The 12,996-nt window shown below is 35.9% G+C and overlaps 1 protein-coding gene across 2 annotated transcripts in view; it reads right to left on the bottom strand.

The window, feature by feature from the left end:
• Positions 1-491: 491 nt before the first annotated feature.
• Positions 492-12,996, bottom strand: part of PACRG (parkin coregulated) — a 284,755-nt gene continuing 272,250 nt past the window's right edge. For both annotated transcript variants that reach the window (XM_022562325.3, XM_089921659.1), the window contains one exon: positions 492-11,026. In XM_022562325.3, the coding sequence (XP_022418033.2) occupies positions 10,847-11,026 (180 nt within the window). In that variant the 3' untranslated portion in view covers positions 492-10,846. The remainder of the gene's footprint in view (positions 11,027-12,996) is intronic.

Here is a 12,996-nt window from a genome sequence, read left to right as displayed (position 1 = left end):
CAGAGTTTTGGGCTGGCAGAGTATGTAAAAAATTAGAGGGGGGGATCCTGGAAAGTAGAGACCCACAGATGAGGTAAACAAAAAACCTGCAAGAAAACTCTACCTTAGCTGATCTCTAAGGATTACACACATGAGAGAGATCTCAGTAGGCCCAGATGATAAGCAGAGGCTGGAAGGTGAAAGAACTGAAGATGAAAGAACTTAGCCTCCTGTTCACCACAGGGGAGACAAAGTTTAGAGTTTGTGTTTAGCAGGTTAACTATCCATTAGAATTAGAACTGACACTCTTCAAAAGAATATAACAGAATCCAGAGACTCTATGATATATTAGTCATAATGTCCATGGTAGGATTATACATTCTGGCCCCTAAGCAACTATAGTTAACAGAACACCCCACCTCCCCCATTAACCTGCAATAGGTGTGTAGCAGATATGAGAAACAGAACTTTTTAAAGTCACTATTGTTTTAAGCTTTTGATTTTGGAGATTGCTTGTTCTTTCAATATAACCTAGCCTGCTCTGATTGAAAAAAATTCCTTTTATCATATTAAGAGAACTCCCTTCTATCCTTAGTTTGTTTTAAAAATAGAAATGGATGTTGAATTTTATCAAATGCTTTTTACCATCATTTGAGATGATCACCTGATTTTTAGCCCTTAATACACAAATGTAAATGGCATTATCTGATTTTTCTAATGTTAAGCCAATCTTATCTTCCTGAAATAAAATGAACTTTGTCATGAGAAATTATCAATTTTATATATCAATGGATTCAGTTTGCTAGTAATTTTGTTCAGAAATTTTTCATTGATATTCATGAATGAGATTGTCCTGGAAGATTCCTTCTTGTAATTTCTTGTAATGTGCTTGTTGGTATCAAGTTTATGTTGCACCATAAAATGAGTTGCAGTCTATATTCTCTATTTTCATTGTCTGAGAAAATCTGTGCAAGATTTACATTATTTTTTCCCTAAGTCTAACCAGTGAGGCTATGTGAGCCTTGAGTTATCTCTGTATGAGGAATTTTAATTACTAACTTAATTTCTTCACTTGCTATACTACTGTTTGTACTTTAACTTATTTTCTATTTCTCTGGTGTCAATTTTGTACATTATATATTCCAAAAATTTGACCATTTCATTGACATTTCAAAGTTTTAGGGATAAAGTTGTTTATAATATCCTATCAAGATATCCCATCAATGTCTGTAGGGTCTGTATAACATTTCCTTTTCCATTTCTGATATTGGTTATTTTTGCCTTTCATTTTTTTCATTTTTTATTTATAAGCTTTTACAAATGTTTATCAATTTTATTAATCATTTCAAGAAACCAAACAACATTTGGTTTTTGATGCTCTCATTTGCATGTTTGTTTTCTATTTTTATTTTATTTTGCTTTTATACTAATAATTTATTCTTCCTTTGACTTTCCTTTACTGTTCTTCCTGTCATTTATTGAGATGGATACTTCATTTACTATTTTTCCCTTTTTTTCTTTTTGATACCATGTTTAAGGCTACATATTTTCCTCTAAACACTGCTTTACATGTCATATGTGATAAATATTTTAATGTAATTTTTTGTAATATTTTTATGTAATATATTTGGTAAGTTTTTAATATGTAATTTATGTGATATTTTCATTATTGTGCAGTTAAAATACTTCATAATTTCATTAGAATTTCTTATTTGACCCATGAGGTATGTAAAAGTATATGTCAATTTCAAAATATATGGGAATGTTTTAGTCATTGCTTTAAAAAATTGATTTCTAACATAAATTGCATCTTAGTTGCACAATATACTTTGTATGAATTCCATGCTTTGATATTTTTTGAGACTTGTTTTATGGCCTAGGATATGGTTAATTTTTGTAAATATTCTATGTGTGCCTAAAAAAAGTCATTTGCAGTGACAGATGCAGCCCTAAATTTTGTAAAGAAGAGAAGAAGCTCAGGAGATCCAGATATGATTCAAATCTTGATTCTACCATTTGGCAACTGTATGACATGGATGTTTTTCTTAAATTTTACATGCCTCAGTTTTGTCACCTGTGAAATGAGGATTATAGTAGCTGGATTGAATAATATGATTCCAGGAAAGCGCCTAGCCCGCTGAAAGCTTCCAAGACATATGGTGGTTTCCTTGCTTTTGTAGTGCAAAACTTTAGCATAATTTTCTGTCTTCGACCTCACAAATTATGAAAGAGAAAATAATATATAAATTATTTGAAGAACATGATAGAATAAATATATATTAAGATCTATATCATAGACGGGATTCACTTTCTTTTCAGCCTCCATGATGACAATAACTGAGCATTCCTATAGCCTAATAAGAGCCTCAGTAAATTCCCAAAAAAATATAAATAGAGGAGAAGCTACATTCTTTTGCCACAGAGCAATAAATATAAATAAAATGATCATGAAAACAAAATCTCTAAATATTTGTAAATTTTAATGTATTATTTTGTTCAAATGAATCATCAAAACTATAAATACAAACTATAATATAGTGACAAGGAGAAACATACATATAAAAATAAATAGAATTAATTCAAAATTGCACACAGAAGTAAAGTCATTGCTTTACATGCTGTGATTACCAAAAGAGAAACAATAAAAATAAAAGTAAAAGTATGCTTTTAATGTAAAATGATACAAAAGCAAAACAAACAAAAATCTTAAGGAAAACAGATAAACCAACTGCCTTGAAGATGTGATATATATATACATGTGTGTATACAATATATATACACACAGTATATATATACACACACACACAGAATGGAATATTACTCAGCCATAAAAAGAAAAAAATTCTGCCATGTGCAACAACATGAATGGACATAGATGGTATTATGCTTAGTGAAATAAGTCAGCAAAAACATACTGTATGTTATCACTTATACATGGAATCTAAAAAATAAAACAAAAGAATGAATGTAACAAAACAGAAACAGACTCACAGATACAGAGGACAAACTAGTGGCTACCAATGGGGAGAGTGAAGGGGGAGGGGCGAGATAGAGGTATTGGATTAAGAGGTACAAACTACTATGTATAAAATAAATAAGCTACAAGGATATAATGTACAGCACAGGGAGTATAGCCAATCTTTTATAACAACTTGAAATAGAGTATAATCTATAAAAATATTGAATCATTATGTTGTACACCTGAAACTAATACAATATTGCAAATCAACTATACTTCAATAAAAAAATTAAAAATTTATAAACCATAAAGTTGAATAGAAACAAGGTGAGACTTTTAAAAAATACTAAACATAAAATACAGAAACCACTGGCTGACAATAAATTAGAGAGAAATTATAAATGCATAATATTATCCCCATTTTATAGATCAGGCAACAGTGTAACATGGAGTAAAGCAACTCGCTTCAGATCACGTGGCAACTAAACAGTGCAGCCAGGATTAGAAGGTGAGCAGTCTGATTCCATAGTCTATGCTCACAACTAGTACACTAGTACACTATCCTGTTGATCTATATGCAGGGTTGGGAAAGTCTTAAAATATAGTAAAGAGGAAGGTAATTGTTACTGAATGAGGGAAGGAAGGATATAATGAGTCAGAAAGCAAAAAGCAAATACACAAACACCCAAATCCTACAAATCTATAGTAAATATTCATGGAGAGATAAGAGAATGAGCATAATGTGTTCATAAAAGAGGGGAACAAAATACTATTTTAAAAGAACAATGAGATTAAAATAAAATTATGATAATTAACAAATTATTCAATCATATTTTTGGAATATAATGTCAAGGAAATTTCCCAGGAAGTAGAACTAAGACAGAGTTGGATGATATGAGCAAAAGGATAAGAAATTCGAGAAACAGCCCACAGGGTGCAATATATTAGTAGCAGGAATTACAGACAGAGAAGTAAGAGAATATAGAGGGAGAGCATTATTAAAGGAATAATGCATGAAAAGTTTCTAGTGCTGGAAGACATATGTCTCTAAACTGAAATTTTCCAGGACAATGAATGAAAACACAGCCACATCAAAGCATATCAACATGAAATTTCATATTACCAGCGATAAAGAGAAGAACCAGAAATCTTTCAGAAACTGGGGTTAACAAGCCACAGGCAAATGGCTGGAAACTCAAGTGGCATCAAGATTTTCTAAGCAATATAAGAATCTGGAAGGCAGCAGAGACACGACCTCAAAATTCTGGATGAAAATGATTTTCAGTGGAGCCAAACTAATAAACAGTGTGATGGTAGAATTTTCAGATAAGCAAGGCCTGAAAAATATACCTTTCATGTACTTACAAGAAACTACTGGAAGATGTGCACTTTAAAAATGAGGAAAATAGGACAAACAGCAAAGGAAAAAAAGAGGTCAAACATGAAAGAGGAGTAAGGAGAAGTAGCAGAAAGAGGGAGGGTGCAAGGGGTATCTCCAGGAAAAGAAAGAAAATTGATGAGTTGTCCAATGCTCTGAACATCTGGAAAATAATATTCATTTGCTAGATCCTGAAATATTTGAAAAGAAATAGTAAGTATATACGAAACAAGCAAACAAAATGAGAGGCAATTTTCAATGCTAAGAAAAACAAGTTGCCTAAGGAAGAAATGCAATCATAGTAATTGTGTGATTTGCAGTGAACAGTATTTATGTCATCACAATAGTGTAACAACTGATTATTGATTTATCCAAAACTGTATATAACTATATTGGAAGGGTGGAGTGGGAAAGAAGGCAAGTTTGGGTAAGAGAGCCAGATTCTGACCATTTCTCGGTGACTGGCAGCTCTCATCAGAACCATATTGTTGGGAACAATCAGTGGGAACAACCTCTCAAAGAAGTTTCCACACCAAAGCTTTTTTCTTGTGATTAGTGATTATTTCTCCCATTTATTTGTGATCATCACAGATAATTTAGTTTTCCTTTTGTCATCTCATTAGTTTTCTTTTTTTTTTTGCAATCTCCCTTGTCTTTTTTTTTTTTAACGTTGTTTCCTTATTGACAGTGTTTCAGTTCTCTTTCCCCAGTACTTCATCTGATATACCACCTATTTTAATCTATTAAAGGTTACTTTTAAGGCCTAAAAACTGAACCTTACATTTCTCTAATTAGTCACATTATGAATGAAGCAGTGTCTGTGGGTTTATTACATATAAGGGAAACGATCATTCATCTATTTTCCACCAGCTCATTCCCCACCTTGCTCTCATGCCCAGGATCTTGTGGGAGGGTCTGAGGAGTCCCAGCCTAATCTTGGCCTGGTCACCCTTGTCCTGACCTTGCAGCAGCAGCATTAACTGGGGGTTTCTTAGAAATGCAGCATCTCAGGTCACGTCATATCTACTGATGTGGAACCTACATTTTACTGGGGTCTGGAGATGATTTGTGTGCACAGTGAAGTTTGGGAATTGGTGCTTTAGACAGCAGGCTGTCCGCTTGGGCTGGTAAAGACTATATGTAGATTTGAGGCCCCAAGGTCAGGCAGTGGAGGAAGGACCAGCATCTTACTGTCTCTCAATCAAGAGGTTTACTCTTCTTCTAGAGGCAAAAAATATCAGTATAGCAGCTGACTGTTGTTCTAAAGCATGATGTCATGGTTTGCACTGCGCAAAGGGTCATGACAATAACATCTTTATTGTGAACATTTTTATCAATATAAATTGATCCTCTTTACACACATAAAACTTCTTTTCATTAAATTCTACTTTTCTAAAATTGAATAACTACTCCTGCCTTCTTTTTCTTCATTTTCCCCAATATAGCTTTTATTTTTTAAATGTTTAAGTATTATTTTGTTTTTATATATATAGAGAGAGTTTATATTCAGATTTTGTTTTTCACAAACCAATTTGAAAGTTAATTTTCATAGTTGATATATTTGATTTCACATTTTCACCTTATTTTGAGCTTTTGGCTCAGCACTTCCTTGCTGCCTATTCAGTTTCATTCTTTTAATATATAGACTCTGTTTTAAATACTTTTATCTTCTCCATTGACTTTGAAGGTTTATATCCAATTTCTCTGAATTACTTTTGCCACATTACTGCAAAATGATCCTTTGACATTTCTTGCAGTTTTGAAACTCTTTTCCATCAACTATTTACACTTAACTCTAGATTTAGTGGCTCTTAATGCAACTTGCTTTTCAAACTATGACATCCTCATTTTGGGGTTCTTATCTTGCCCTTACTCTCTGAGAGTTGGAGCACATCCACAGTAACCCTTTGTACGAAGGGCAGGTGGGCATTATGCTCACTGGGTCTGTGAGTCTTTTCTTTTTCTTCTCCTTCTCCTCCTTCTCTTTCTTCTCCTCCTTCCTTCTTTTTTTAAACCAATTTTCATTCAGTTTATTACATCATGTCTTGCTACTCATATGACAGGGATGAAATGTGCATAAGGCGATTCTCCTCCAATTCTCATTGCTGTCTGGAATTTACTCTTACAAAAAGTGTCTTAGCCCCAGTTATTTTTATTTCTTGGTGTGTACCACTTTTTTCCCTGTCCAGATGTTTTTCCTTGTAATGAGCATTTTCTACCTGCAAAATAAGGGATATTTTTCATGTCTGAAAATTTCTTTCAATTCCTTCTGCCATTACCATTTCTATTCCAGTTGTTTTGATGATTCCTCTCGGGACCCCCTATAACTTTTAGCTCCTGCTTGTGTCCTATGTTCTCCATTTTATAGTCCTTCCTCACCTTCTTTTTTATTCTTGTCTTTTCTGAGGGAGATGGGCTACATTTACAATTCCAGGTTGTGCAGTTGATTGTCCTCTGTGCCTCTGGGGGGACATTAATCCTGCTCTGACATTTTTAGTTTCCCTTTTCTCAGTCAGCACTAGCTTATTTTCATGTGAATCTGGTCTCCTCTTGTAACTTTCTGCTTCTGTTTCATAGAGGCTGTATCTTCCTGAATGCTGAGGATGTCAAACACGTTTCTACAAGTTTCTTCAGGATCCTATGCAAAACGTTGTTGAGGCACAGTTTTCCTCTGACTATTCATATTTTCTCCCCTGTGTGTAGCAACTTGTTTTGAATGGCCCCGTGTGGCTGGGTTATTGTTATTGTTCTTGCTTTTATGGAGGAGACAGAGCGCTAAACCCAGAGTCTGCAGGTTGCTCTTGGCACCTCCTATCCTCCTGGCTGCTATGGGAATCCCCTTCTGCTTTCGATAGGCAAAGCTTCCAGTGACTTCTTCCTGGGATTGCTCTGCTGGATTTTGATGGATTTGTGTTCTCCTCACTGGATGGAGTGGACGGAAGTCTAAAATCCACAGTTTGGATTGCTCACATGGTCCCTCTCATCTCATCCTCACCTACAACGTTTCGCTGTTGCTCTCAGCAATCAATGCTCCATTGCCAACGCTGACTACTTTATACTGGGATTCTTTTGTAGTTTCTGATCTGACCCAGAATAACTCAAGAAGGTGTAAATAAGAAAGTGGGAGAGGAAGAGGAGGACCTGTAGTGATGCCATAAAGCAACAGCAATGGAACAATGTCTTAAATGTGCACTGTTCCCGTTATTACTCGATGACCCCACTTGGGGTCTTGAGCCAAGGAGAGAAGCAGAAAGTAAAGGGTCTTCTTATCTCTTTTTATGTTAGAAATCGTAGAACCACTGAATGTGTCCATTTCTCATTCCAGTATTATCAACCTTCCATTTAGTTGAAATAAACCCCAGATTCCAGAAATAGATAGGCAGGTAATCCCATTCACAGCTCCACAGGGAGCTTATATATTTTGCTTTGCCTTCAGAGATATTAATTATCGATGAATTAGAATTCAAGAAAAGATGTTAAAGAACTGCTAGCTGGTGATGGTGAGGTTAACTTTTGCCCCTGGAATGAGCCAAAATTTTACTAATAGTACCTTTTGAAAATAAGGTACACACAGCTGTTATATGTTATGCCAATTATGTGTATCAGTCCGCTTCTGGATCAACTAGCTCCCTTCCAGAATTCCACCTGAAAAATGTAGTTTATGTATGTAATACTTTTCACACTGTGCTGGAACCGTGCATTATCTTGCATAGTTAATCACTATTCTTTGCTGAGTAAAGTTTGGCTTTCAGTGATGTAGACAGAGTGAGAAGAAGCAAGCTGAGTTAGAAGATTCAGGATCAGTATATAATAGCAGAAGCCCAGGAAGGCAAACTAGGATATCTACCAAGAGAAACTTTCATTGCTTCTGGAACTGTAAATGATCAAATTCATACATAGTTACTATTCCCTGACAGATCATGTTTACTGAGTTCTTAATGTTTTCACTCATCAGCAAATGACCTCTAGGATGTGTCCTTAGAACACATCACTTCTCTCTTAACTCATTTAAGTATCTTCAAAATACTTAAATCAAATAAAATTGAAAATCAATCCACCTTGGCCTACAATACTCTAATTTGGACTGTTTTAATTGTAAGTGGTATAATCAAAATATTTCTTAGAAGTTCTCTTTCTGCCCTTCAGTGTTTTCAGTGGGGCTATGAGGGAGAGACTCCTGAGAAGGCAGGGATCCCAAAATGAACAGTTTATTGTAAAGAAAGGAACAGACTTCTGGTATTGCTGCTGTTCGGATGGGTGCAGGAGAAAAGGATAATGTGCTCTCCAGATAGTTCCCGGGGAGAATGTTCTGGGCTTTTTTGTTTATCGATAAAACTTGTGCATCATCTTTAGAAAATGTAGCATTTTTACTAGAATTTAACATATTCAAAAATTATGACTTGTTAGAAAGAATAAATCACATTTGGAAAAGGTTTTAATATAACTCAGTATTATATATCCTTCCTGAAGGCCTTTGAAGATTAGCCCTTCACTCAGCTGATGCATGAGGGGAAAGGAAAATTGGTTTTTAATAAAGTCGCTTTTGAAGAGTCGTTTTTCTTTCCACATTGCTTTTCACAGCAGGTATCACTGTCCTCTTGTTTGGTTTCACTTTCTATGTCTTGGTGGAAATTGGAAGCGGTCAGTTACATATCTCTTACAGAAATCTCAAAGACATGAGAGCAAATTTTAAAGTTGACTCAATTTACATAGTGACGGAAGAACTGTCAAAATTCTAGAACTCTAATGACACTTAATTCGAATCAATAAACTAGGGACCACGGATCATATTAAGTAATCCAGACTGTGGGAAATGACCCAATGTTGAACTACTTTGTTCTTGTTTTGGCCAAACCATATGGCAAGACTACCTCTGAGACAGTGAGGATGGGGTTCCCCTGTATCCTAGGAGACTAGGCAGGTGTACCGTCAATCATCCTGGGCAGCGGTCCATCCTGGAGTTGGGAGTGAGTGGAACTCGGGGTGGGGAAGCAGGGACCTGCTCATTCCTCTGAAGCCATAGGGTGTTTGGGCCCCGAACCAGTGGGTAAAATGCCTGGGGCAGCTCTGGCTGGGAAAGGGTGGGATTTCCTCTGCCCATGACCTGCTCAGAGGCACCAACCTCTGCTTTTCAATCACCAGCAGTGACAAAAGCTGAAGCAGCAGCAACAGTGCAGGTCGGCAACTCTGGTGCAGGCAGAGTCTGGGGGCTTAAGGGGATAGCAGAGGGGGCCAGTCCTGGCCATTTGGACTTGAGAAGAAGCCGGAACCCCCTCCTGGAATCTTGTCACTGTAGGGTGGCTCTATTTCAAGGGCCGTCAGCAGGATGGCAGCTAGGTGAGGAAACTGGACTGGAAGTGGCTAAGGGTCTTGTCTGGGGGCCATGAGATGCCATTGCACTGGACAATGAAAATCTCATAAAACGCTTTTATTTTTTTCTTAAAACTTTTTAATATGGGAATTTTCAAATACATATACAAAAGTAAAGAGAATGATGAACCCACATACCCATCACCCAACTTTAACAGTTATCAACATTTTGCCATACATCGTCATCTGTCCTTCACCTCAATTCTTTCTCTCTCCTGGATTTACTTATTTATTTATTTTTGTTAGTTTCTTCTTTATAACAAAGTGAATCAGTTATACATATACATATATCCCCATATCTCCTCCCTCTTGCGTCTCCCTCCCACCCTCCCAGGTGGTCACAAAGCACCGAGATGATCTCCCTGTGCTATGCAGCTGCTTCCCACTAGCTATCTGTTTTACATGTGGTAGTTTATATATGTCCATGCCACTCTCTCACTTCATCCCAGCTTACCCTTCCCCCTCCCCATGTCCTCAAGTCCATTCTCTACACCTGCGTCTTTATTCCTGTCGTGCCCCTAGGTTCTTCAGAACCATTTTTGTTTGTTTTTTAGATTCCATATATATGTGCTAGCGTACAGTATTTGTTTTTCTCAGAAACACTTTTAAAGGGGTGCTCTCAGCCAACTAGTCTGTAGGGACTCAGGCCAGAATAAATTGGCCACAAAAAGGAAGCACAATCTCATTTTATAGACAAACAGATAAAGCCAGTGACAGGATTACTCGAGAGGCCCCCCCAGATAATCCACTGTAGACAAAAAAGTTCAAGTATTTAATAACATTGATCTTTTCTCCATTCCAGATTTTTTTTCTTAAAATTATGAATTCTGCTGCATAAAAGTTACTAAATATAACTGTGTTTGTATTGTATATTATACACTTTACTTCTGAATGTACTAATGTTAATGCTTATGTCTTTACTATGAAACATTTTAAGTTAGTGTAAACCCCATGCAATTTAGTTTATTTATGTCGCTAAGCTGCACTGCAGTATCAATGATGCGATATATTAGGAGATTTGGGATGTTTGGCCCCATAAGTCAATTTATAAAAATTATTGCAAAACCTGGGGATAGCCTCAGTCTGTTGTGTTTTATTGCTTAATTAGCAAGTTGTCAAAAAGTGGCACCATATAAAGTGAGTGATGCTTTTTTACCTGTTCACTTACTTTTTATCGGGATAATGAGCTGTGGAATGACAGGAAGAATCTTGTTCCCCCCGTGTTCCAGCATGTCGTGGATTCCTTGCCGAGCAAAAAATTCATAGGGAAATGTCATTTCACAGAGCCCATCAAAAAACAGAGGCAGATAACGATGGTAATCCAGCTTCTCAATTTCTACCTGAAAGGAGAGAGAAAAAATGCTATGTGAAAACAAAAATGAGGCAAAGCATGGCTGGGCCAACTGTGAAGCTGTCACTAACTTAGGAGAAGCAAGTTCTTCAGAACTTCAGGAAGATTTTATTAGTCAACTCACGTAACAACCTGAAGTATGTTGTCACGTCTTTAATCTAGTAGTAATGAGGTTAAAATCATTGACCTTTAAATATTAATAGATTAAAATCATTAATAATCTACATTGAGAGCATTTTAGTACTTTTTTTGGGGGGGGTTCTTAGGTTAATTTTTTACCATTTGGCACAAAGGCAATACTGAAAAGGGATTCAAAAAGTCCATAGTATGTATGCTAAAAAAAAAAAAAAAAATATATATATATAAAAGAATAAAATGGGAAAGAAACAGTTGAAAGGAGATTAACATCTGAATTTCTAACAAAAATCTAATAGGTATTGCACATTAATATATTCTTGTGAGATATGTCTCTTCAGGACCTGGCAAATATGAGCGTAAGGGGTAAAATATGATTCCATGGATGTCTCCTGGAGCCTGCATGTCAGGTAGAATGTTGGTACCATCAGGAAAAAATGGGGAAGACACACACTGAGCTGAACCTAAACAGACCATGGACCCCTCAGAATTAAAATATCCCAAACTCTCCTCTGCTACTTCTGGGGCCAGAGATATACCACTTTTCCACTTCTATATACTTCACTCGCAATAATGCTTGCATGACCTTTTGTCCAGATCTTTGCAATAGTATCAAGCACTATAAGGAATAGGAACAAAATTTCCAGAACAGAGCAAAGAGATGGCACTTTGGCAGCTGTTCACATGTAGATTTGCTCTAGCCTGGGTCCTCTACTATCTAGAGTATCCATGACCTGACTTTCTACCCGCAAGGTGACAGGAGTGATGGTGATATCATGGATGGAAAGAGGCCAACAGACAGACTGTGGATATAACACACCTACAGAGCAAAGGATGCAGTGTTCCCAGTAAGAGGTGCAAATTTCCCTGATTTTCATGTCCTTATGAAGGTACCCAGCTTCCAATTATCACTATATATATATATATATATATATATATATATATATATATATATAAAATTAAGTGAGGAGCCCACCAAGACCTCAGAGAAACCTTTTTACATTAGGAGGTTTTCATACCCTCCAGTTGTCTCCCAGCATTCTGGAGTTTCTAGCCATGTGCCTGCCTGGGCCTGGGTGTGAGTAACTGATAACAAGCCAACCACATTTCTGAGTGCTTACTATAAGTCCGGGTGAATCAAATGTCCTACAGTTCTCCAAGCAGGAGGTCTGTCTCCAGACTGCTCATGAACTACCCAGCCAACTAAGGAAGTAAGCACTCAGATTCGAATATTCATGCCCTTCGGGAAGTGGAGCTTGGAAAATGAATCCTAAATGGAGGTATGTACAGATATGTTTTACTTTATATTCCTTCAATAGTTGTAAAAGTTGCTTTATTCATAGTAAAAGTTTATGAAGTATATATTTAATACCAACCTTCTCAAGGATTGTTGTGTATGTGAGAACGTTTTAGAACATTATTTTGCACAATTAAAAAAATATTGTTACATCATTCAGCTCCAAAAGTATTATACAATGTTGTTACCTATAATTTTACCTTGTAACTTAACTTCATAATAAAAGTGTCATCTGTACTATATTTTGATTTGTACTTTTGATATTTTGCTAAATTTTTAAGCCCATTGTCACAGTTTTACATATGTCTCTTATAAAGTAGAACATCATTAAATTTTCTACTTTAATATGATCTAAGACTTTGTATTTTAATATATTAAGCATTCACATTTATGGCTATGTCTAGTTAACGTCTGTCATCTTATTTTTTTGGTCTCTGAATTTCATTTTTCATTTACTTTTTCCTTTCAACTTTGTATTTTTGTTATGTGGATTGTTTTCTTTACATTTTTGTGTCTGATGATTTGAA

This window comes from Delphinapterus leucas, chromosome 12 (genome assembly GCF_059928025.1).
Source record: "Delphinapterus leucas isolate spDelLeu-1000000601 "Yukka" chromosome 12, BTC_Dleu_Yukka2, whole genome shotgun sequence".
Lineage (NCBI taxonomy): Eukaryota > Metazoa > Chordata > Mammalia > Artiodactyla > Monodontidae > Delphinapterus > Delphinapterus leucas.
The sequence above is the reverse complement of the archived record's forward strand: the minus strand, read 5'-3'. Positions and strand labels throughout refer to the sequence as shown.